This window comes from Myotis brandtii, unplaced genomic scaffold (assembly GCF_000412655.1).
Source record: "Myotis brandtii unplaced genomic scaffold, ASM41265v1 scaffold43, whole genome shotgun sequence".
NCBI lineage: Eukaryota > Metazoa > Chordata > Mammalia > Chiroptera > Vespertilionidae > Myotis > Myotis brandtii.
Genome location: NW_005366455.1, coordinates 2,914,071 through 2,941,743, shown reverse-complemented (window position 1 = coordinate 2,941,743; position 27,673 = coordinate 2,914,071). Strand labels below are relative to the sequence as shown.

Genomic DNA, 27,673 nt, shown 5'->3' with positions numbered 1-27,673 from the left:
TGAATTTTGAAAAAATTTAATATAGCTTTAGATTACCTCCAAGATTAGCTGTAAAATTTTTCCTTTTTGTTTTGACAATTAAAAATTATGAAAGCTATTAGTTTATTTTCTGTTACTGGAAATTTATCTGACTTAATATTATACATGGTACTAATATAATGAATATGAAACATCAATGAAGACCTACATTATAGATCTCTTCAGACCTCCCTCATTCCCGGTGGGTGTATGTACGTGTAATCTATTATCCAAAGAAAAATGTCACATAACCACCATGACATTATATAAACAGGTACAAGAGAATACAGAAAAATGTGTTAACCATTAAGCTCCTCAATACCAATTCTTAGACTATGCATCAATGGCAGGGAATTATGTGTAGCAGTTAAGAACAATACATTTTGGAGTCAGACAGAACTCAGCTTGAGTCTGACTTTTTTATTGTGGCCTTGAGCAAGCTACCTAATATACCTGGGCTTCAGGTTCTTCACCTGTAAAATGAGATACTACTACCTCATAGGGTCAGAGCAAGGACAAAACAAGGTAATACATATAAGCTTAGTGGTTACTTAGCACACAGAAAAAGTTGAATAACCATTAGCTATCGTTATTATAATTTTCCAGGATACATACAGTATATGATTATGTATTTTTTCTATGTACCCACCCTGACAGAATGCTTAAATCTTTATTTTAACAACAAAAAAGGGGGCCCTGCCCTCGCCAGTGTGCTCAGTGGTTAGAGTTCAGCCTGCACACTGAAGGGTTACGAGTTTGATTCTCGGTCAAGGGCACAAACCTGGGTTACAAGTTCGATTCTGGCTCCAGTTGGGGCTCGTGCAAAGGCAACCAATTGATGTGTCTGTCTTACATCAATATTTCTCCCTCCCTCCCTCCTTCTCTTCCACTCTCTCTAAAAATAAATGGAAAAAACAGGTGAGGATTAACAAAAAAACAAAACAAATTAAAAAAAGGGTCCTAATGGAAGCTTTGCTTCTTTAACCCATTTACAAACATAAATGACCTATAAAGATAAACAAAAATTCATATTTTAAGGATTTTCTTTGTATTCATCACAAAGACTATTAATGCTTTTACATGAAAAAGCATCAGTGTACATGTTTATTAAACTATTTAATGTTTACACACAATACATAAACATTCTTGGAAGCTCCAAGTTCTTTGATGATTGCAATATTGTTTTCAAATAAGCATGATAGAACCTTAAATATTACATCATTCAGATTATTTTTTTTAAAGAGAGAAACCTCTAAGAGATCACTCCAACACAGTTGTCCATTAAGTATCTGTAGCAAAACTGGTAGATGTTTCAGCATATGGATGGTTCCTCTACTGCCTGGGCACCCTCTGTGACAGCTTTAACACATTTGGCCATTGTCTGTGAGGCTCTGCTAATTGAATCTGAAAGAGATTTTAAAAAGTTGGACTTTGATAATACAACTTTAAAAAAGCACATAGTAAAACTCTGTTTCACATATTCAGGAACAAAAAAAAAAAAGGCTATATAAAATTATACAACTATGTGTAAATTTTGTGAGATCAACCAACAAATTCAGAGGATAAGCCCCTTATTAGCTAAATGCTTTTAATAAGTATTCCTAGGTGTGATTAAATAATTACATATAGCAAACAATGTGCCAGTATACAACAATTAAACATATTATAGAAAAGCATTAAAGACTGGAAAAATATGTGAATACATACTGTAATTGAAAAAAAGGTCACACAACAATGTGTATTAAAATGCATTCAATTGTACACTTTATGGGTAAATTTCATGGTATATGAATTACATTTCAACAGCTATAAAAAGCAAACAAAAAACCCATAGTAACTGAATAATCTGTTTTTGTTAGAATAATATATGTATATATCCCCAAGTGATTGGCCAAAATGTTAAAAATAAATATAGTTATTTCTGAGTAGTGGGGTCATAGTGAGTTTTTCTTGCTATTTTTAGCTTAGGCATATATTCTACAATGAATACAACTTTTATAACATAACTAAACATCCTATTAAAAATAATCTTAGATATAAATTGTACCAAAAAAATTAAAATATACTCCTACCTGCTTTTAGATATAAAAAAATGTTTAAATCATCTTATCAAGTACCTCATAACCTAGATGTTATATCAAGTGTTGTAAGATGTGCAGTAAACAAGTTTCAGTTAGTCTGCACTCCTTAAAAACATTCCTAACCCCTTCCATCAGAAGCACCATTTAACATGTTTCACCACTGAAGTATTTTGATTCTTCTACTGTAATTCTCAGGAAAACTTTCACAGAAAAACTCTCCCTAAATTGCTACACAGTGATACTAAATACAACAGTAAAATTTTATATTTAAAATCTGTTAACTTTTCCTGCATTTTCAAACTCTGCTTACATTTTAGAAAAGGGAATTACAGTAAAATCAGAAAATATGAATTATACCAGTTTTGATGTTTTAAAATCTTCAAAAATTAAAAATATTAAATACTAACAGGTTGTAATCACAATGCTGAATTATTCCTTACCACCTTTCATACTTGCCAGTCATGTTGACAATTGCATACCTGTCATATAGAAGTCTTTTATTGTTAGCTGAGGTGGAACAAGAGGATCAGCAAGTAGTTGCTGGTTCACTAGCTGCAAAAGAGGAGTAAGAGATCAATAATAGTATTAAAAAGTACTACTGTTACACTGAAGGATACACTATTATGAAAACAGCATATAGATAAGTTTTTACCTTGGAGAGCTCACTTGCTTGCTGGAAATAATTAGCTCCTTCAACATCATCATATCGAACAAGATTAGGAGAGACTTCTTCCAATCTGTTCCTTACTTGATCCAGAGTATCATATGGAAGAGTTATGCCTGCTATCTATAACATATCAGGACCCAAAAATTGACATAAAGCTTTAATACTTAAAATTTTCAAATAATATATGGATGGGCAAAAGTAGGTTCACAACTGTTTATATGAAAAATACAATAATGAATAAATAATAATCTCTCTCTATATATAAGGCTAATATGCAAAGTGTCCCCTCAGGAGTTTGGGAGTTCTATTGCTCACTATGATGTGTGCTGACCACCAGGGGGCGGCATGGAACAAAGGAAGGCTCGCAGGCCGCTGGAAGGCCCCAAGCTGACCACCAGGGGGCGGCATGGAACAAAGGAAGGCCTCGCAGGCAGCTGGAAGGCCCCAATCAGCACTGATCGCCAGCCAGGCCTAGAGACCCTACCCGTTCACGAATTTCATGCCCCGGGCCTAGAATAAATGCTGTGTTGCACATACAACTGTAAACCTATTTTTGCTCATCCCTGTATGTAACTGCGACTATGGTGAAATATACAGTACTACTGAAAATCTACTGGTGTCCATTAGTGTGTATATTAAGCAAGGGGGTGAGAGGGGAACACAATTGTAAAAAACACTGGTAATCCATAAATAGCTGTCAGTACATTAGTAATTTATCTTTAGAAAATAGACTGATTATGAAATAAATGATTGAAGAGATAATGCTATGCTAAAGGTGACTGCTTGTTATTGATCATATACAGCTTATAAACAACTGTACATTATTTTAAATCTCATGATTCTTTTTATAGTAAAAAGAGTTAAAAGAAATATAAGTCAAAAATTAAAATACCAATTTCAAATTTCCATTTTTTAAACACATTTTCCCTGTAGAGATAATTCAAATCATCTTTGCATTACAGACTTGGGTCTTCCTTGACTTTGAAAACCATTCTGACAAACTAACATGTCAAGCAACCAAGAATAAATACCTCCGAGAGGGCTCTTAAAATTTTCCAGTCTTCTCTCGCCAAGCCAGGAGGGGTCACTGCTACTTTAGTCTGCTGAGCTCGGCCCTCAGTATTGACATAAGTAGCAGACTTCTCTGTGTAAGCTGCGCCTGGGAGAATAACATCAGCTATAGGAGCTCCAACATCACCGTGATGTCCTGTGAAAAGATGGAAAATGGCAAACAACATTTTAGTAAAAAACTGACTAGGTACTATTACATGAACATAGTAAACATTTTTAAAATTATAAAAGTGTTTTAAAAATAAAAACAATACAATACTGAAACCCTGGGATAAAGATTAAAACCAACCTTGCCCACAATTCAACTTCCTTCCCAAAGAAAATTACTGTTAAAGTACTTGATATGTATCTTCCCAGATTATTGTTTGCAAATACACAAATATGTATCTCATACACATATATAGTGACAACTAGGTATATTATTTCTCTTGATGATTATAAAGTGAAAATGCTCAGATGAATGTTAGTGAAATTTGGTAAAGTAGACTGAAATGGTGGAGAAACAAAAAGTGTACAACAAGAATAAGACAGTAATAACACTGAAAAGGGTATATACAGAGAATTATAAAAAATAGTATAATGAATCACTAATAGTTTAACAAACTGTTGGGGGAGGGAAGAAATTAAATGAAGAATTATAGCACAACATATAAACTTTGATCTCATTTGTGTACATGCTTGTATATGCATAGGAAAATGTATGAAGCATGCAGATCAAAACCACAATCACCCTGGCCGGGTAGCTCAGTTGGTTGGAGCGTCATTCCCATATGCCAAGGTTGTGGGTTTGAGCCTGGTCAGGGCACATACAAGAATCAGCCAATGAATGCATAAATAAGTAGAGCAGCAAATCTCTCTCTCAAAATAATAAAAATTAAAAAATAAATTACTTAACAAACAACAACAAACCACAATCAATAATTATCTCTGGATAGAACTAGAATTTGAGTTTATGCATTTTGGTTTAACTTTATCAAACTAAAGATACAAACTACTTCCATGAAAAGCCTATTGTAAATTTATGGTGTTTATGTGTAAAATGAAGTGGAAAATTATGTAATACTTTTCTCTGTAAAATATCGAGAAAACTCTGGACTCCATTTATTCCAGGGAAACTTGATTTCATTTCATACAATGAATGAGAGTTCAAGAAAATGAGTCAAATATTAAAAAAAGCCCAAGGAGCACTATTAAATATGATGCATTAAAGTCCTGTAATACAGGACTCATGATTTTTAACGTTTTTACATGGTTTCTTTGAAAAGCTGAATTTTAATGTTATATAATATCTCATTGTATAAATAAACCAGAATTTAACCATTCCTATTACTAGGAGCATTTAGGTTTAATTCTGTTATTAAATCACATCAAGTAATAATTCTTAATAGCAGTACCAACTATCTATACTAATAGAGGAATATGCAAATTTTCCAGGACACCTTCACGTAACAACCAATCAACACGTGGGCAGGGGCAGGGGCACTGCGGAGAGCTCTCAGCACGCCTGCGCTGGGGTTCTGAAGGGTGCGAAGAGGAAGGGAAAGCAGATAGGCAGTTAGGGGGATCAGGCCAGGAGGGGAGAGCAGTTAGGGCCATCAGGCTGGCAGAGGAGCAGTTAGGGGCAATAGGCAAGCAAGCAGGTGAGCAGTTAGGAGCCAGTGGTTCTGGATTGCAAGAGGGATCCCGGATTGGAGAGGGTGCAGGCTGGGCTGAGGGACACCCCTCCTCCCTCCCCCAACCCCCGTGCACAAATTTCGTGCACCGGGCCTCTTAACAAATAAAACCTATAACTTGGTTTTAAAAATACTGGGAGGGTGTGTGTGGGAAACTCCTGAATGGAAAAATATTCAATCCACTGAATATATTGCCAAACAGTTTCTACAATACACAGTGTACTATTCTCTTCTGTTTCTGGTGTCACATGCTACTTACCTTGATAAATAATGAAACAATCCTTTGGCAAATCCTGTCGAGTGATACAACCTCCATCTGCTCCCAGGAGAAATAACACTTTGGGAGGGTTCTTTCGAATTGCTTCCACCCCAGGCTTATACCCAAGGTCTAAAGCAGCTACTTGGCTTGCAATCCTGTAGAATTAGGAATTTTTAGCATAAGTACCATGTTTCACTATAAAAAGTAAATGAGCCCTGGCCGGTGGGGCTCAGTTGGTAGGAGCACTGTTCCATACACTGAAAGGTCAAAGGTCAAGGCTTCCATTCCTAGGTTGCCGTTTCTATCCTCAGCTGGTCAGGGTGTTAACGGAAGACAACTGATCGATATTTCTTTCTCACATTGATGCTTTGCACTCTCTCTCCCCCTTCCTCTCTCTCTGAAAATCAATGAAAATATCCTCAGGTTTAAAAAAAAATTTTAATGTGATACCTAAACCATCCCTCACCTTTTTTATCCATTTAAAACAGATGTCAAAAGCAGAAACAATAGTCTTTTGGATTTAAGAATGGCTAAAAAACAAACAAACAAACAAGATGTCTAGGACACTGTGTTTCTTCCTTAGCTAATATTTAATGAAATAATTTTGGAAGCTTTCTGCCAATTGCAATTGTTTTAAGTTGATTCTTATTCAATACAGTTAAGCCATAAAACACATGATAAGCCAAACACAGTAAATTAGAGAAAAATGGGTGATTTTGAAAGCCAAAAGGGATAAATTTAAACACACTCATAAAACTGTAATTCAGAGAAAACTATAATGAATACAATGGTGTATGTCTTTATGGAATTTTTTTCTGTGAACATATATAACTCTTATAAGCAGAAAATAATCTTTTAAAAAAGACAGATGTTTCTCTCTCACACTGATGTTTCTCTTTCTCCCTCTCCCAATTCTCTCTCTCTCCAATCTATGGAAACATATTCTCTGGTGAGGATTAAAAAAAATTCATAGCTGAATCCTCTGCAGAAACTGACCAACTGATCCTAAAATTCATAAGGACTGCAAAAGACCCAGAATAGCCAAACTGATCTTAAAAATGCAAGTTGTGCCCAGCCAGCGTGGCTCAGTGGTTGAGTGTTGACCTATGAACCAGGAGGTCACGGTTTGATTACTGATCAGGACACATGCCCAGGTGTGGGCTCAAACCCCAGTGTGAAGTGTGGAGGCAATCAATGATTCTCTCTAATCACTGATGTTTCTCTCTCTCTTCCTCTCTGAAATCAATAAAAATATATTTTTAAAATTATTTCTAATAACAGGAAGAAATTTTTATTTGGTAATAAGAATCTATCAAAATGAGGACACAAAATTGTATGCACAGTATGATTTCAACTATATTATTTTACACGGGAAATAAAAGACCAGACAAGAGTACACCAAAATAGCAATAGTAATTATCTACAGATAGTGGAATAAAGAAAACTTTTATTTCATACTCTTTTTTTTCTTTTTCGTGTCTTAAACTTGCATTGTTAATATACTCACCAAAAAACTTTAGATATATTCTCAGTAAGTTAGCTTACATTTTCATCATTTAATCAAAGACATTGTAATTTTTGCAACAAGTTATACTGATTCAGATTTTCAAGATTTCTCAGCACTTAACTGCAAATTTGGATATTTTAAAATATTTTTTATTATCTTGGGTTTTTCTCACAAAGAAAGTAAAGGTTTCTATTTTATACCAGCTAAGATAATGTTGTTAAATATTAAGTTGTTTGTAAATCTAAATGTGACAATGTAAGACACTTATACACAAAATTACTTGAATTTTATATTATGTAAAACAATACTCAACATACCTATGTAGGATATTCATAACTTTCCAATCACCAGCAACACCACTGCTCATCCGAATCTTTTGAGCAATGCTGGAAACAGCTGCAAGAATCGCTGCCCCATCATTTCTTTGGAGCGCAGAACTACCTAAAACCACCATAGGTTTTTTAGCTTCCTTTAAGACCTATTAAAAAAAATTTTTGTAACTTTTATGAAAAACACATGAAAACTAAACTTAACCAAATCTGAATCTACAATATGTTGTCCCCAAGTTTAGTCAACATATAGACATACATACAGCCACAATTAATCACATTGCCAATGCTATGTGAAATGATTAAACAAGTACCACGAGATAAAACAGATTTTCTAAAAGTAAGCATTGGGAATCAAAATCCAAGCCAAACAACTTTGGTCAGGAAGACTGAGTCAGAGGAATTGGGGAATGTTCCCGACTGAGATTCCGATGGTACTGTGTAACAGGAAAAACCATGCTAAGGTACCATGTCTACTGTCTTCTGTCTACTCACCAGGTCCCAGACAGGGAGGAGGTGGTAGGGAAAGCAATGATCGCTAGATCCCAATGCAGTTTGCTTTCAAACATAGCAACTTCCTGAATGCCAAACATAGCAACTTCCTGAATGCCAAAGACTAAGGGGGGAGTGCATGCCAAGAGCAAAGGAAACTACAACTTTGGTAGAAGATGAAAAAAATTAGAAGTAAAGCTGTAGACTACATAGCTCACTCTCCTGCCCATCCCTCTGTTTCATTCTACAACAGACAGCTAGCCCTAATCAAAGAATCAGCATGAGAATTATACCTAGATACTACAAAGAGGAGGATATTCATTGCAAGAGGAATTTCCCAAGGAAATGTGAAGAGTTCGGAGAAAGTTTCAATGGCCTCAAAAAATGAAAAACACACTTTTATCGCACTTAAAAAAATAAGATTTCAGCCTGGCCTGTGGTGTGTGGCTCAGTGGTTGAGCATCGATTGACCCATGCACCAAGAGGTCACTGGTTCCATTCTCAGTCAGGGTACATGCCCTGGTTTCTGGATCAATCCTCAGTAGAGACCATGCAGAAAGCAGTCAATCAATGTTGATGTTTCTCTCTCATCAATGTTTCTATCTCTCCCTTTCCCTTCATATCCCTCCTCCCCCCCAAAAAAATCAGTAAAAACAAACAAAAAAAGAGTTCAAATAAGTGACATAATAGAGGGTATAATACAATAGATTTTCATATCAGAACTAAGGAGAGAACTGGAAGAGAAATTAGATATGAACACCATTCCAGAAACAATAAAATAAACAAAATAAAACATGACTGTAAATACAGGAATAAGAAAGGCTATAAAAAAATTATATAAAACAAACTGAAAAAGAACAAAAGAACTAAGGAAAAAATGACAGAAAAGATAGAAAAGGAGATCCAATATCTGCATGGTTAAGAGTTCTTGATGAAGAAAATAAAATTGCCAGGCAGGTGTGGCAGGCTCGATTCCCAGTAAGGGGCATGCAGAGGCATCTGATCAATAATTCTCTCTCATCACTGATGTTTCTTTAAAAAAAAAAAAAGAAAAATATATGTATATATATTTTTTAATTGATTTCAAAGAGGAAGGGAGAGGGAGAAAGAGATCTACACTAATAAAAGACAAAGATGCTAATTGACCATACCTTCGCTACGCTCATCAGCCAATCAGAAGAGTATGCAAATTAACCCAACAAAGATGGCCATTAAATTTGCATACTGTAGGCAGATCCTGCTGCGCCGCCCTGTGCAGGCGGCAGCGCGATCCCCAGCCACTGCCTGCCCCAGTGCAGGATCCGGGCCTGCCGTGTGCGACTGGGGAAGACAGGGCAGGCACCGCGGAATTGGGCATGCCATCTGCCACCAGGGGAGCGGGCCTAAGCCAGCAGGTGGTTATCTCCCAAGGGGTCCCAGACTGTGAGAGAGCACAGGTTGGGCTGAGAGACCCCCCCCCACACACACTGCCAGTGCACAAATTTTTGTGCACCGGGCTTCTAGTAGAAACATAAATGACAAGAAAGAATCACTGATTGGCTGCCTCCTGCACACCCGCTACTAGGGATGGATTGAGCCCACAACCCCGGCATGTGTCCTTGACTGGAATAGAACCCGAGACCCTTCAGTCTTCAGGCCAACACTCTATCCACTGAGCCAAATCAGCTAGGGCTCATCATTGATGTTCCTATCACTTCCTTTCCCTTCCTCTCTGAAATCAATAAAAAAATATATTTTTAAAAGGCACACGTTTAAAAAAAGAGAGAGAAAATAACTAATCCTATATAATAAAAGCCCAGAGACCGAATGGCGGAATGACCAGAACGACCGGTCGACCAGTTGCTATGACGTGCACTGACCACCAGGGGCAGACGCTCAACGCCGGAGCTGACCCTGGTGGTCAGTGCACTACCACAGTGGGAGCACTGCTTGGCTAACCAGGACGAGCAGCTGCTCCCACAGCAGGCCGATCCCTGCAGGCCACGCCCCCCCCACCAGTGCACAAATTTTGTGCACCAGGCCTCTAGTTATATAATAGAAAACATACATTGAAATCTATTATAGAAGCAAATTTTCCTGAAGAACACTGAATCATCTCCTGGGGCATGAGGATGAGAACTAGAGATAAAAGAGGACTACTTAATATTTTTTAGTATTTTTGATCATTGTAATCATGGTAATGTTTTTCCTCTTTAAACAAATAGGGCTTGGCTGCTTTGTCCCTTTGACCCGACTGTCTTCTTATTTACATTTGAGGCTATAAATGAAGCAATCATCTTGGAACCATGAGAGGAGGCTCACACAAACACATGAGTGAGCAAATGCAGCGAGGATAGCAAAGCAAGAAGGCCCCTTCCTTGATGACATCTTGGGAAACCTGTATCATCTGTCAAACTACCTACCTCCAGAACCATTATGAGAAATAAAAACCCCTCCCACTTTTAAAATAATCACACACACACACAAATTCTAAAATAAAGAGAACCTTGAATCTTCAGACTGAAAAGCACACCTCCTCAGATAAAAAGTGATAGAGAACCACCATTAAGACACTTTCTGGTGAAGTTCTTAACTTTCAAGAAAAAAGTATCTAGACAGGAAAAAAAAAAATAGGACAGGCCTGGGAGAAAACAGCTGATGTCAGACTTCTCCACAGTAACAAATGTTTATGAAGTTTAGAGAAGAAAAAAAGTGTGAACCTAGAACTTTATATCCGCTAAGGCTCTCTTCAGGAATACTAGACATTTTCAAGCAAGCAAGAACTCAAGGGATAGTGCACCTATGAGACTCTCTTTACACTAATAAAAGACAAAGATGCTAATTGACCATACCTTCGCTACGCTCATCAGCCAATCAGAAGAGTATGCAAATTAACCCAACAAAGATGGCCATTAAATTTGCATACTGTAGGCAGATCCTGCTGCGCCGCCCTGTGCAGGCGGCAGCGCGATCCCCAGCCACTGCCTGCCCCAGTGCAGGATCCGGGCCTGCCGTGTGCGACTGGGGAAGACAGGGCAGGCACCGCGGAATTGGGCATGCCATCTGCCACCAGGGGAGCGGGCCTAAGCCAGCAGGTGGTTATCTCCCAAGGGGTCCCAGACTGTGAGAGAGCACAGGTTGGGCTGAGAGACCCCCCCCCACACACACTGCCAGTGCACAAATTTTTGTGCACCGGGCTTCTAGTAGAAACATAAATGACAAGAAAGAATCACTGATTGGCTGCCTCCTGCACACCCGCTACTAGGGATGGATTGAGCCCACAACCCCGGCATGTGTCCTTGACTGGAATAGAACCCGAGACCCTTCAGTCTTCAGGCCAACACTCTATCCACTGAGCCAAATCAGCTAGGGCTCATCATTGATGTTCCTATCACTTCCTTTCCCTTCCTCTCTGAAATCAATAAAAAAATATATTTTTAAAAGGCACACGTTTAAAAAAAGAGAGAGAAAATAACTAATCCTATATAATAAAAGCCCAGAGACCGAATGGCAGAACGACCAGAACGACTGGTCGACCAGTTGCTATGACATGCACTGACCACCAGGGGCAGACGCTCAACGCCGGAGCTGACCCTGGTGGTCAGTGCACTACCACAGTGGGAGCACTGCTTGGCTAACCAGGACGAGCAGCTGCTCCCACAGCGGGCCGATCCCTGCAGGCCACGCCTCCCCCACCAGTGCACAAATTTTGTGCACCAGGCCTCTAGTTATATAATAGAAAACATACATTGAAATCTATTATAGAAGCAAATTTTCCTGAAGAACACTGAATCATCTCCTGGGGCATGAGGATGAGAACTAGAGATAAAAGAGGACTACTTAATATTTTTTAGAATTTTTGATCATTGTAATCATGGTAATGTTTTTCCTCTTTAAACAAATAGGGCTTGGCTGCTTTGTCCCTTTGACCCGACTGTCTTCTTATTTACATTTGAGGCTATAAATGAAGCAATCATCTTGGAACCATGAGAGGAGGCTCACACAAACACATGAGTGAGCAAATGCAGCGAGGATAGCAAAGCAAGAAGGCCCCTTCCTTGATGACATCTTGGGAAACCTGTATCATCTGTCAAACTACCTACCTCCAGAACCATTATGAGAAATAAAAACCCCTCCCACTTTTAAAATAATCACACACACACACAAATTCTAAAATAAAGAGAACCTTGAATCTTCAGACTGAAAAGCACACCTCCTCAGATAAAAAGTGATAGAGAACCACCATTAAGACACTTTCTGGTGAAGTTCTTAACTTTCAAGAAAAAAGTATCTAGACAGGAAAAAAAAAATAGGACAGGGCTGGGAGAAAACAGCTGATGTCAGACTTCTCCACAGTAACAAGTGTTTATGAAGTTTAGAGAAGAAAAAAAGTGTGACCCTAGAACTTTATATCCACTAAGGCTCTCTTCAGGAATACTAGACATTTTCAAGCAAGCAAGAACTCAAGGGATAGTGCACCTATGAGACTCTCTTTAAAAAATAAGAAATGAACAACTATAATCTACAGACAGCAAGGAAATGAATATTTATGAAGACTCCAGTAATGAAAAAGGTCATGTAAAAGAACTGGTGAAATTTCTTTTAGGAATAATAACTTGCAATAAAGAAAGACTTCATTGCTCTAGCCAGTTTGCTCAGTAGTTAGAGCATCAGCCTGCAGACCATGGGTTTGATTCCTGGTCAAGGGCACATACCTCCAGTCAGGGCGCATGTGGGAGGCAATCAGTCAATGTATCTCTCTTACATGGAAGTTTCTCTCTCTCTCCCAGCCCCCCGCTTTCCCTTCCAATTTCTCTCTCTAAAGATCAATGGAAAGGTATCTTTGGGTAAAGATTAAAACAAAAAAAGAATAAGAAAGAATTCATTGAAGGTTAAGGTTTAATCCTTTCAGTTTCACTTCAATGTCTTTTCTGATAATTTCAAATAAAATTAAACTCCAGTAAATAAAAACAGCACGTATGGTATCACTTCATTCGCTTTCCCTTCCAATTTCTCTCTCTAAAGATCAATGGAAAGGTATCTTTGGGTAAAGATTAAAACAAAAAAAGAATAAGAAAGAATTCATTGAAGGTTAAGGTTTAATCCTTTCAGTTTCACTTCAATGTCTTTTCTGATAATTTCAAATAAAATTAAACTCCAGTAAATAAAAACAGCATGTATGGTATCACTTCATTTTTGTTTGTTTGCCTGTTATTCATCTATCTTGCTCTATATATGAACAGAGAGATGATAATAATGTATTACCAATACTTGTTTGGGGTGGTAGGATTTTGAATTTTTTACTTTCTTCCATGATCTTGTCTATATCGCTGTAATTTTTAACAGTAATCACATAATATTACAAAAACAAGAATTTTTAACAATACTTAAAAATCAGTAAGTGTAAATACATATAACTTGAGAGTACCTGGCTGAATGGATGGGTACCTGAAGCAATGTCTTGAAGAATTTTGGGTGAATCTCCCAGATGGTCATATCTGTAAGTGAGATCCACCTGGCTGCCTATAAGGGCCACTTTTAAGTCATTATGAAGCCAGCTGAAATAAAAACAGCAAAGTTTTTAGAGCTAAATTACTGAGCTATTGGTCTCATTAATGCTAGTGTTACATGTTATTTATATTACAAAATGTTAAAAGCACAAAAACACTAGCAGAACATTTAACCTTAACAGATATAATTTATTGTGTACCTTTCAAAAATAAAGTGTTGTAAAAATACACACAAAGGTAGTCAATTAATTTTCTGTGTTAGAATGCTATCTGTATAAACCAGCTATAAACAAAGACTAATTTTAGAATAAACGATCTGTAGTTTTTATTTTGCCATATTTACACAACAGAATTATCTCCTAATTATCCACTAAAGCCATTTAAATATAGTTCATGAAAGCCCTGCCGGGTGGCATCATCTGGTACACCTAAAAGGTTGCATGTTCAATTCCCAGTCAGGGCATATACCTAGGTTGCAGGTTTGATCCCCAGTTGGGACACATATGGGAGGCAACCAATCCATGTTTCTCTCTCACACCACTATTTCTCTCTCATATGGGAGGCAACCAATCCATGTTTCTCTCTCACACCATTTCTCTCTCACTCTCCCTTTCTCTCTCTAAAAATCAATAAACATATCCTTGAGTGAGGATTACTATATATATATATATTTCATGAAAACAAACTACCTCATTCATATTTACTCTCTCTGACATGAAAGTATGGATCCAGTTCCTCCAAAAATAGTTATAAACACGGTGAACACATATTTTGATTTGTCTGAGACAGTGCTGGCTGAAACCTGTTATCCTGGAGTAATTAACACCTCCCCATTTCACTCTCAACAGTGTCCCAGTTTAGAAAATAAATTATATGATTGACCTATCCACAGATCTCTAAGATACAAAAAGATGGAGAGGCATTCTACAAAATAACTGCCCTGTGTTCTTCAAAAAAATGCCCCAAAAAAGGGACTGAGGAGTCATGACACTAATTACAATGTGTGACTCCAGACTAGATTCTGGCAGGAAAAAAATTACTCTAAAACAATTATGGGAAAATTGGTAAAATCTGAACATAAACTGTGGAATAAATAATACTGTATCAATACTAAATACTTGATTATTTAAGAGAATGTCCCTTGTTCTTAGGAAACCCACACAGAAGTATTTAGGAGTAAAAGGGCATCATGTTTAAAATTTAATTTCAAATAATTCAGAAAATTACATTCACACATATCTACATGGAACAAGAATAATAAAACAAATATGACAAAATGTTAACATTGGTTAATCTGGGGGAACAGTATTACAAAACAGTGTATACAAAGATCATTTCAAGCATCTTAAATTATTTAAAAATAAGATAAATAAAAGATCATTGGGAGGAAAGGGGGGTAGACCTGTTAGAAACTATCCTCCAATAGTATTTTGAAGTTTCCCTCCTAATAATACTTAGAAGTCAGCTAAAATAATAATTTTTCATATATAAAACAAATTATCACATAAATATACTTAAAACCTGAATATTATTACTAACCTCTTTCGAATTCTAGCATTGAATAGTGGTGCCTCAAAACGTGGATTTGTACCAACCAGAAGGACAACATCTGCCTCTTCCACACCAGCAATTGTAGTATTAAGAAGATAATTGGATCGCAAATCTGTGCTAGAAATACAAAATTAAAAATACAAGTTTACTTTAAAACTAATATACACTGACAATCCACGGAATATCTTCGTGTCAACAAACCCATGGCAATCCCAGACAAAGCATTTTTATGAAGTATTCCTAAATTACATCAAAGTTTCAGAAACTTATTTATAATTGGATTCTGCAATACCTCCTGATTTAATGCTGGTCTATATGTGAAAATAAATTGGTGGGCATGTTAGAGAATCCAAGTTGTCTCATTTCAGTCATAGATACTATAGATGTGTTGACTTATACACAGGAAGGAAAGGAGGAAAGTAGGGAGGGAGGTGGAGAGGGAAGGCAGGAATGAAGGAAGGAAACCTAGATCCTAGCTTTATAATTCTCACCCAGCTCCTGCAGTGGGGAAGACCTCTTCAGTGCATAGGGTGTCAGAGTCCACTCTATTAAGCAAATCTTTGAGAGCTACTAGGGCTTCAGCATCCACCAAGCCACCTGCAATTGCTGCCACATCTTTGCCTTGAAAACTCTGCAACTGGAAATGAACGCAAAAGGTATCACTAAGGAGTTTTCATTCAGCAAAGACCACAATGAACAGTTCAGAGAACAAAAGAATCATTTTCAACTGTAACTGAAACATAAAATTAAAAAAAAATCATTTTCAAGTAGAAAAAAAGCAACAAACTTCTAATAAAAAGTTTCACACCAATGATTAATTAATCTGTGAGAGCAGAGGTATATGTGGGGCCAACCCTAATAACACCAGCCTGGAAGGAAGCTGTTTGTTTTAAATTAGGAACAAAAGGGCCTCAAAATGAGGTCTGGAGGATGAAGACTAGGAGTTATAGTTAAATACAACTTTTTCTCAAGTATCTGTCATTCCCTCAAGCCCTGCATGTTGAAAGGCATTCCCTCTATTTTTGCTTTGGCAAACTAGTATTCATTATTCTTAAATTTTGCCTAAGGAGTCACCTTATCTAGGAAGGCAGCCTTGATATGCTAGCCCTGGTTAGGCACCACTCATATATCATTTGTATGTCATATATCATTTCCTGCACAACTACCCATAGCAGCATATGATAATTGCCTAATTAGGTATCTTTCCCTACAAGACTGTGAGAGAGGTGTTAGTGATTTCTATATCCCTGCATCTAGCATTACATCTGGCATACAGTTCTCAATAAATGTTTGTTAATAATCTTTGCAAAGGGAAAGAAGCGAAGAAATATATATCGCTTATTCACTACAAAGATGTCACTGAAAAATCACAAATACTATTTATTTTATATGTCCATGTTTTACCATTCCAGCTACACGAGAGAGTGCATCCTCCCAGGAGGTATAGGTTAAAAGCCCTTTTTCATTTCTGACCATCGGCTCGGTAAGTCTTTGACGTTTTAGCCCATCATAGGCAAATCTAGATTAAACAGAAATTACACCATTTGTGGAATCTTGATAAAGAGGCAACTATAATTTCCAAATTTAAAATCTAAAAAAAATGTTAAATTCATTATCAAGTAAGTTAATAAATACCTGACAAGTAATTATTCTAGGTTTTCTTAGAGGTAAACTAATAAATATTTTACGAATATCAGGTAAAAACTAAAATACCACCTATAAAGCTTGAATTCTTATAACTTATTTTCAGCTACCTGAATAATCTTAAAATTACACAAACAATATGACGGCTGAAAAACCTAAATCATTTTTATTTATAAAACTTGAGTGCCTCTAGATATTTTATCAAAAAATTATGTTGCATAAACTCTAACTGATATTTTGCTTATTTTCTCCAATAAACAAACTTACATATCTTCATCTACTTCAATTTCTGTGTTTAGACCAGTGGTTCTCAACCTTCTGGCCCTTTAAATACAGTTCCTCATGTTGTGACCCAACCATAAAATTATTTTCATTGCTACCTCATAACTGTAATGTTGCTACTGTTATGAATCGTAATGTAAATATCTGATATGCAGGATGGTCTTAGGCGACCCCTGTGAAAGGGTCATTCGACTGCCAAAGGGGTCGCGACCCACAGGTTGAGAACCGTTGGTTTAGAAGGAAAAAAGATGTATCTCAAAGTTAATATGAAAACCAGTGACATATCTAAAACTATTGTTAGTTTTGTCCAATTCTCTATATTAATAGTACAGAATTTAATAGCCTATATTCATTAATTTGCAACTATACAAAAGATAGTTCTTTAACATTATTATAAAATTTCCTTTAAATCAATTGCAAAAGGAGAGCAATATAGCATATACCTGGTTTTATCAGAGATCCACTCTTCGTTAATGTCCTCATGCATTCTTGGCAAAATCCTCATCACCTCTCCAGTTCTTGTGCTTACCACAATATTACTTCCAACTGCATCCATTACATCAATGGATTCTGTCTTTCTGGGAAAATATATACATATATTTGCTATGTTGATTTTATGAATAAGAATAAAGTTTCTGCTATCTGGTTTACCCCAAACAAAAAACTGTGTAATTACTTTCGTTTATGAATTTCTAAAAATAATGGAACTCAGAGAAAATGCTTTAAAAAAAATTTAAAAACCCTCATATTTGAACATATCACATAAATTCCTAATGCAAAAATGAAGACTTTAAAATTGTTCTGATATAGAAGCCAACTGGAAGGGCTCTAAATGGGCAAATCTGAAACCATTTGAGTATCAAAATAACTAACAAGAAGGGAGAGATTTCTGGCTTGGTTATTTAAGAGCTTGACAATTCCTTCCCCCCAAAAAAACAAAAATAAAATTGAACGAAATTAAAAACAACCAATTCAACACTCTGGAACTCTACCGAAGGGAAACTCATAGAAACTCTTATGCCTGGAAAAACAGCTTAACTTTAAGAAGAGTGGAAATCAGCGGTATTCTGGCTTAGGGCAGTTCTTAGCCCTCCTCCCACCACCTTGAACTGGAGGTTTTGCCAGGATAGGGCAGGCTGTGAAGATGGGAGCTTCTTTCCTGCAGATGAACAATCACTCATTTTGGAGCAATGAGGAAAGTTGCCTGGGGAAGTGATATCATGGAGATCCTTGAGCTGAGGAGAGCCAAACGTACTAGAGGCTGTAGTCATAGTTGGGGCAAGCACTCCTAGCAAAGGCTGTTCATATATGTGCAGCTGAGACCAGAGAGGGCCCCAAGCTATTCACACTCCTGGACGACACTGAGATTCAAAGTATCCAGTGGAAACACATTGGGCCAACTTGAAAACAGCCTGAACTTTGAACGTGCTCCTCTATCCACACACAGATCTACTGGCTGAGTATGGAAGCCTTATTGGCTGAGGAGAAGGGAACAAACTCTCTAATTAAACATCTGTTTTGTACTGTTCTCCACCCCCCCATCCTTTTGCAGACATAAATACAATGTTTGATACCTGGAATTTTAAGAAACTCCATAAACTCTGGTGGAAGTTTAAAAGTGGAGGGGAATTTGATTATATGTTTCTAAAACCTTAAAAATATTCAAATTTGTTGTACTACCAACTCCATTTCTTGGTTTAATCAGAAGAACCAGAGATATACAAGAAAATTTATGAATGTTTATCATAGATTTGTAATTATAAAAAATAGAAACAAAATGTCTAATCATAGGAATTGGTTAAAGTACGATATATTCACATAGTTAAAAACTTAATATACAATGAAAACAGACCATAAATTTTAAATTTGCAGTTTCATTCTATCCTACAATCTATAACTATTTAATTTCCAGCAAAAGGATTTTATTTGCCCAGCTGGCATGGCTCAGTGGTTGAACGTCAACCAATGAACCAGGAGGTCATGGTTTGATTCCCAGTCAGGGCATATGCCTCGGTTGTGGGCTCGATCCCCAATGTGGGGTGTGCTGGAGGCAGTCAATCAAAGATTCTCTCTCATCACTGATATTTATATCTCCCTCTCCCATTCTCTCTGAAATCAATATAAGATGATTTTACTTAATGCAAACAAATAATAACTTAGCAGACCAAAGCACTTAGGACTCAGAAAGAAAATTCTTTAAAAAGTTTTTAGTAGTAGCAAAGGGCAGAAATTATCTAAAAAATACAATGATGAGTACCTTGTTTCCCAAGGCCGGGCAGTGAAGGCATAGGGCTTAGAGGTCAGGGCACCTACAGGACAGATATCAATGATATTCCCAGACAGTTCAGACATAAACATCTTTTCAATGTATGTGCCAACTTGCATATCATTTCCTCTGCCTGTTGTTCCCAAATCATCTACTCCTGCAATCTCACTTGCAAACCTGCAAGACAAAAATATACCATAAAATGGTCAAATCCAGCAAAATTAATCTCCTTTCCTACAATGATTTTCAAGCACTAAAAAAGATGTTGAGTATATTTCAATGGTGAGCATACTCCCTAGATAAAAAGTAATTCTATAGCCCAGCCGATGTGGCTCAATGGTTGACTGTCGACCTGTAAACCAGGAAGTCAGTTCGATTCCTGGTCAGGGCACATGCCTGGGTTGCAAGCTCAATCCCCAGTTCATGCAGAAGGCAAGTGATCAATGATTCTCTCTCATCACTGAGGTTTCTATCTCTGACCTCTCCCTTCCTCTCAGAAATCAATAAAAAAATATTTTTTTTAAAAAACAAAAATTCAATGTTTGCATTTGAGGCATCGCACACATACATAAAATTGCACCAATTACATGTATATAGCTCAGCAAATTACCACAGAGTTAATGCTTATAGATTTGGTTTTTAAATCCAACTGACATTGATATTAACCAAAAGTGACCAACTTATTCATTTTATTGGCTGATGCAAAAAAAACCATTAAAAACATTCCTCTTCTCCCACCAAATGAAAGTGTTGTTATTCCACCAAATTTTATGAATATTAAATAAGTATACAAATGATATTCCAGAAAGGGGGGGTGGGGAATTACCTGATGCAGCGAGTACACTGTATACATCTAGTCATAATGGTCTTTACCAACGGCCCAATATTCTTGTCCTCCACAGCACGTTTCCCCTCTAAAAACCGGCTCCTATCACTTCCAAACATCATGGACTGGTCCTTAAATAGATCACAAGAGAGTTAATCTAATGCTGGTAATAAAATTAAAACTTGAGACAACCAAATAGATTCATAAGATTAGCCTACATACCTGCAGATCACATTCGCCTCCCTGATCACAAATAGGGCAGTCCAATGGGTGATTTGCTAATAAGAACTCCATCACACCTTCCCTGTATGAAAAGTTAATATATAAAATGGTTTTCATATACTATTTAAATAACCTTCACAGATGTATGCTATCATATAGTATTAATTTTACAGTTATTATCAGAAATGTCAATGTAACCATTATCCAAGTAGTATTAAAAACAACCTAAAAAATGCTTACAGAAGCCTAGGATAAAGTATCATTAGAGAATCTAAAAATTATGACTTATAAGAACACAAAATTACCGGAAGTTGCTGAACGGTCCTCAAAAAATATTCATATTAATTGAAACAAAAACAAACACACAAATGCAAAGCAAATCAGGACCAGTAAAGTAATATATCACTGCAATAATCTCAGTTCAATAATTTTCTGCTCTAAGAAAAGTTACTAAGCCAAGTAACAGTAAGTACCTGGCTTTCTTAGATTTCTCTGAGTTTGTCAAGATATTCCAACCTTTCATTACTGGCATGGCACAAGCAGCTACAACCTGAAATTTCAATAGAAACATCTGTAAGTATTTGTATTTATTTGTAATTATAAGTAACCCAACATATAAAAACATTAGACTTCTGAAAATAAGCAAAAAAGAGAGTATTTTTGAAGACTGAATTTTTTAACTTTCATATTCATAATATGATCATCTGACACTTTACATTTCTTTTAGAAACAAATAAGACATCCTATATCTTAATTTTATTCTACCAATGTCTCTATCCACTGAGCCAAACCGGTTTCGGCAAGACATCCTACATCTTAATTTTATTCTACCAATGCGATTTTCTATAAGGGTCTGAAACAGAACATCATAAAGCTGCTTTTTGATTAGCAGGCACTACTGAATTAAAACTGCATAGGCCAAAATGAAATTAAACTCAAAGTGAAGCTCTTCGCTGCTACCCTTTTCTCTACTGAAAACGGCACAACATAAGCACTTCTGATGTACTGCTTAGCAACTCCACATCCCAGTTGTGTGTCATATAGCCATTTGGAAATACTGACAGCTGTAAAAAGACACCTTTAATTTCTAAATTTGTTAGAATTTTATAGCCCTTGTGTTTACAAAGCACTTCCATCAATGTGTTTCCACTTTTGAAGAGAATCAATCATCCACAAAATTAATTTATAGAAAGAAGTAAACAGGGCTAGATTCTCCACTATAGTAGTGATTCTAAATATAGTTTGCTGTGAGATTTAAAGTTTTCTACCTTCCACAGCATGGAGTGGAATTTTAGGTATCAAGTACCTTAGGAGCTTTCTCAATTTCAACAAGGCACATCCTGCAGTTTCCAGCAATTGACAGCCTTTCATGGTAACAGAATCGAGGGATCTGCATGCCAACCTTCTCACAAGCCTAGAAGACAACAAGTAAAAAAGTTTTGCATTAGAATAACCTGACCTCATTCTAGTTGTGCCTAAAACATGGGAGGGAGGGTGAGGCCATCCTCCTACCTATCTTATTAGTCCTATTTATAAATATCTGTATTTTCATTCATTCTTTCTTCATCCCTGAAGAGATTTCCTTTCTTTGCTCTTGATTCCAACCTCAGCCTGCTCTGAAGCTGCCTCTTTAAGGATCCACAGCCATGTCTACACTTTACATGAAAGAAACTAAATAAAGCAGCTTCAGACTGAAGGCTTGATTCCCCATTTCCACTCTGAACCACTGTTCACGACTCCCATTCAAACTCTATCACAGTGGTTTCATACGTGGACATCTTCTTTGCCTCCTCCTTTAGATTAGAGACTCCACTTCACACAGACTCGCTGGCTATGATTTGGTTCTAGCTTTGACTCCAAATACCCAACCCAGGACTGACACCCCCACTGTGACTGAAGCTCTTCCCAGTTCCTGTTTGCCTAGTAAGAGGGATTAGTTCTATCTACCAATTAGCACTGCTCCTTCTCTGAGCCTACAATAAATATATTCAAATTTCCTCTAGAGTTAGCCCTCACTCTAAAGCAGTGGTTCTCAACCTTCCTAATGCCGCGACCCTTTAATACAGTTCCTCATGTTGTGGTGACCCCCAATTTCATTGTTACAAATTGAACATAATTAAAGCATAGTGATTAATCACAAAAATATGTAATTATATATGTGTTTTCCAATGGTCTTAGGCGACTCCTGTGAAAGGGTCGTTTGAACCCCAAAGGGGTCGCGACCCACAGGTTGAGAACCGCTGCTCTAAAGCAATGTCCAATGTTTTAACTACTTAGCAAAATGTTATAGTCTTCCTACTTGCTAGATGCAGTAAATGATATTATCGCAGCCTTTGTAATATCTCACATTCTTCATCTGCAGCCCAGAGTTCTCTCTTCTCCAAGCTTTAGACTTAAAAAGGCATTTATGCAAGTGTATGCTCCAAAGAGTTAAAATTCAACCTATTTCTGTCCCCTACTAATTCACCCCAAATAAGCCAACAAAGAATCCACAAAAATTCCTCTGCTCTTCATCATTCCTAAAGGCCTATCTACCTCTTACTCTCCTTTAACTCTAACATCTTGTTTTCATTCCCATTGCTACCATCTATTTTAGGCCTTTTCATTTCCTGCTCCACTAATGCAAGATACTCTTTCCTTATCTCTCAGTCCAGTCTTGTTTTTCTCCCAAGCCATCATCCTACTGTCACTGACATATTGCTCAATAGCCACAAAAACTCCTGATGGGTGAAACTACAAGCTCTTTAACATGGCTTATATCTTCTTTCATGACTGGACCTTCCCTACAGAATAACCTGATTTCCTGTTATCTCATCTTCTACATATACCTTATGTTCCATCAATGCAAACCTTGTCTATATCCTTTCAAATCTCCTCAGGAATCACTCGAGATGCTCCTCACATCTCTTTCTACCACCTCCTATACCTGCCAAAATACTCTGCACTGTACCTGGAACATATTTTTGTTATGTATTTATTGTTTACATGTCTATACCTGGCAGACAGTCCAGAAATGGTGGCTAAAATGAATACACAGCATTTGGCTCTGTGATAACTTGCAGATGCAACAATGCATCACTTCTGCATGAACAATTTTCTTAGTTCTGGAGAAATTTGGAGAAACTAAATATTCAAGAATGTACTGGCCTTCACTTACCTGTTTTGTAGGTTATATTCCTATCAATATACTGAAAATAGAAAGGTTACATGAAAGTCAAAACATCAAGCAGGCTCACAACAAACAGAGGTTACTTTTCCCCCAAACTTACCTATATTAACTAATAATTTTAAGTAACTTCAAATTTCTTAATGAGCATTTATTTGGAAGGCAGAAGTGAAACAAAAGAATTGCCATCATTCACTAAGAAAGTGAGAATCAGCCCTGGCTGGGAAGCTCAGTTAGTTAGTGTCGATCTGATATGCCAAGGTTTCAGGTTCGATCCCCAGTCAGGGCACGTAAAAGAAATGAATGCATAAGTAAGTGGAACAACCAATCTATGTTTACCTCTTTAATCAATAACATAAATTTTAAATAAAAGAAAGTCAGAAACATAAATGACAGCTCACTTTGGAAGATTTCAAAGATTTCAAATCAAACTTATTTTCATGTACCTATAGTGCTTTTATGAGTATTTATCAAGGAATCTTAAAAATTTTAGATAAATAAACAATATAAAGAAATAAACTGGTATTTTTCTAAAAAGCAGAACATACACAAAAGTAGAGAATTAGGACATATGCCTACTTGGAGGACGGTAGTTCCCGGTTCCACCATGACAGACTGGCCGTCAACAAATACTTCAATTAAGTTGCTTGCTGCTGTGGCTGTCGTTCGAACTGACCATCAAAAATATTGAAGTGAAAAATAGATTAATATAGTTGAATTCATTATAGCAGAGGATAATGGATTAACTAACTCTAACATACAAGCCTAAAATTTCTATAGATTCAGACTTTTAAATTAATGAATTACCCAAAAAGCTTTTTAATCTTGAATACCAAACAGAATATAGTTGTCTACTTTTAATAGCAATTTAAGTTAAAACTTTTAATACCACTAAAAATATGTTCATGGGAAGACCACTTTTCAAAAGCAGAATGACTGTTTCTTTTCATTTGCGGCACTGATGGGCAGTTCTAGTTACTTTATATTCCATGATGATTTCTATAAACTGTTTAAGGTAAAGTTATAATTCCCAAATTATCCTACTTGACTTGGGTCATTTGTTTCTATTTTTATTTCAAACAAATTAAGAGTTTAGGGTCTTTCAATAAACATTCCACAGATCTATGAATTTATAAAAATACAAAGTTGAGTACAAACAAATGCAAATTAAAAAAAACAACTCACCATATTCTTTAGGAGACTTAGAAAGGCCTATTAAGGCCCTTCTCACAGGTATCCTTAACATATTGCTAAGAATGAAACAAAGAAGAGTTATATTATTGTAGGAAGAACCCTAATTATAAACTTTTTGGTAATATTTTATGGTTTTAAAACATTCCACATACATTATTTCTTTGAACATTGACAAATTCTGATATTTTCCCTCAAATTCTATAGATGAGAATATTCAGTCTCAAAGAGATTACTGACTTATACCATGTCAAGGAGCTAAGAAGCAGCAGCTGGTATGTAAATTTGGGCCTTCTAATTCTATGTAAAGGGCAAATTTGTTGTTTTTAACTATTAACAAATTATCACACATAAAATACTATTATACAGTAAAACAAATTTCAAGAATAACAGCTTATCATTAATATCTATGTAAAGTAAAGCCTACCTTTCTACCTTCATTTCCTAACAATATGCCTTTTAATATTCTTAGCAATTACATACTAAATGCTCCTGAGATATTCTGAGCTAGCTCACAAGCCCAACCCTTTGAAGTGTCTGGAGTGCCATTTTCTGTGTTGAGTAGTACACTGAACTTACAAATTTGCAATTATCTGTTCTACTCCCACAGCATTATGAACTTATTTTCAATGCCTAGCCCCAAGGCTGACACAGTAGGATCTAAAACACTGGTTCTCAACCAGGAAGAATTTTGCTTCCCAGAGAACATTTGGCAATGCCTGGACACACTGTTGTCACAACTGGGGAAAAGCTACAGGCATCTAGGGGCAAGGCCAGGGCACGCTAAACATCCTGCAATGCACAGGACTGTCCCCTAAGAGTTATCCGAAGTGTCGAGTGCTGCAAGTTGAAAAACCCTACTCTGAAAGGTTTGCTGAATTACTGAAATACACAAAAGTGGATTATGTAAACAACAATTAAAGACATATACATGAGCAAACAAAAAAGCTGAACTTTTAGAGGTTTTGGTCCATTCACTTGATCAGATGGGCTAAGCATCCAAATTATAATTTTTCACTTTGGAATTTTTAAAAATGCAAGTTATGTGATCAGAATATATCAACATAAAGAATTTCAAAGGTAAAGAGAGTGGAAAATAATGTACAGAGCGTCCCGAAAAATGTATACACACTTTGAATATAATTTTAAAGGCAGTTTACTAAGATACATTTCATTTTCATTTAACAGCTACTTGCTGTTCAAGCGTGTATACGTATTTTGGGGCACCCTGTGTACCTAGTATACCTAAGTTTTAAGCATCAAGTTTCACACACCTGTTACAGATGATATATAATAGGGAATTTCAGTGAGTCAGATTTCAATAATTCATAAAATTCATTAGTTCTGAACCCGTGATACTGGATTTGCAGACATCAGGTCTGTCGCCTACTCGCGAGTGGCTTTTGGTGCGTGAGTTTCTGCTGATCTAAAGAGCAGAAAACAGTACTTCGGAGGCTGTGCTATAGGTTGGAGCTGAATAAATGTCAGCTCAAGCGGAAGTGCATTTAGGCAGGACTGGCCACTTACGAGCGGTTTTTAAAAGTGCTCTTTCGTGCTCTTGCTCACACTCTCGGCGCACACTGCACACACATCTTTATTCCACATAGTAAACTGCAGGTTAGCAACTAACTGTAGGCTCCTCCACAAGAAATAATGCCCTTTGGTCACTTCCTTCTTCTGAAGACTTAACACCAGGTCCCTGGGGTTAAAAACCCATCAAATAGGTCAAATCACCCATTTCCAGAATGAGTAGCATCTGTCCCATTAAAACCTACGGATGTCGAGGTAAACCTGAATTGGCTGAATTCGAGTAATGACAGATTCAAAAATCACACAGCAACGACGCACACACACATTTGGTGGTGGTGGCGGGGGAAAGAACATTAAAAAACAAAACAAAAACCTCTTGCTGTTGAGTCATCAGAAACAGTTCACTACACTGTCTACACTGTAGCTCTCACAGTGGTTCTCAACCTTCCTAATGCCGCGACCCTTTAATACAGTTCCTCATGTTGTGGTGACCCCCAACCATAAAATTGTTTTCGTTGCTACTTCATAACTGTAATGTTGCTACTGTTATGAATCGTCATGTAAATATCTGATATGCAGGATGTGTTTTTCGTTTCGGAGCAGGGCTGTGTCCGACCCACCACCTTGCAGTCAGGCCCGGGAGCCCAAGACCTTCCAACAGGGCGGCTTTGCTGCTCGCAGCGCGACCTTGGGCTCTAACTTTTCATGTCTTCTCCTCCAGTTTCCCCACCGGCCAAAGGACCAAAAAGCGCTACCCAACGCGCACAATGGACAAAACCAAAAACAAACCAACAGTCAGAGGCGTGGACGGTCGCTAAGGCAATACCGTACGCACTGGACCAGCTAAGTACTGACTGGGGAGAAAATGCTCCGTCCGTAGGCTGAAGTCACTTGACACAAGTCCCCGTCCAGGGAACAAAACGGCCTCCCCTCCAGACAGGGGCACGTCCTGCATTTCCCCTGCGGAGCGAAGGTCACCCTAAGCCTGCGTTCGGGCCAGTGCTCCCCAGGGCCTGCTTCTTTCCTGCTCCAGCAGACCAGAGACCAGGGCCGGCACACCTCACCGGCCGGCCCTCGGGGCTCCCGGGGAGGCGGGGTGGGACGCAGCGCCCAGTCAAGGACAAGGGGGAAATGAGTCTCCTGGGCCAAAGCAAAGTTTTGTCAAGAAATAAACTCCTGAGGCCATGGCACCTCAACCTTCGCACCCAAACACGTCCTCACCTTCTGTCTGGAGCCGCCGAGGGCACTCGGCAGAACTGTCTGCACCGCACCGACCCCCTTAGACGCCCGGAGGCTTATTCAATATGGCGGCCTCGGCGACCTCCGTCAGCCGGGCCTGGAGAACGGAAAGCCAGGAGGGACTAGAAACCTCAGCTGCGCCAATTTCCCCCCCGCTCAGGTTCAGTTCG

At 37.5% G+C, this 27,673-nt stretch overlaps 1 protein-coding gene across 3 annotated transcripts; it reads right to left on the bottom strand.

Annotated features, from left to right (window-relative positions):
- NDUFS1 (NADH dehydrogenase (ubiquinone) Fe-S protein 1, 75kDa (NADH-coenzyme Q reductase)) lies at window positions 1–27,673 on the bottom strand. Of its 3 annotated transcripts, none has more exons than XM_005874230.2 (19): window positions 27,486–27,673; window positions 24,729–24,793; window positions 24,123–24,214; window positions 21,684–21,791; window positions 20,851–20,927; window positions 20,378–20,459; window positions 20,156–20,286; window positions 19,321–19,506; window positions 17,507–17,641; window positions 16,542–16,656; window positions 15,629–15,774; window positions 15,126–15,254; window positions 13,505–13,634; window positions 7,594–7,754; window positions 5,770–5,924; window positions 3,798–3,973; window positions 2,752–2,886; window positions 2,579–2,651; window positions 1–1,422 (listed from the first exon to the last, which is right to left on the bottom strand). In XM_005874230.2, exons 2-19 carry the CDS (start codon window positions 24,787–24,789, stop codon window positions 1,331–1,333), a joined length of 2,184 nt encoding a protein of 727 aa, XP_005874292.1. In that variant the 5' UTR covers window positions 24,790–24,793; window positions 27,486–27,673; the 3' UTR covers window positions 1–1,330. The 3 variants fall into 3 exon arrangements, with proteins under 3 accessions (XP_005874292.1, XP_014401578.1, XP_014401579.1); XM_014546092.1 differs by lacking the exon at window positions 27,486–27,673 and adding an exon at window positions 26,262–26,285; XM_014546093.1 differs by lacking the exon at window positions 27,486–27,673 and adding an exon at window positions 26,009–26,031.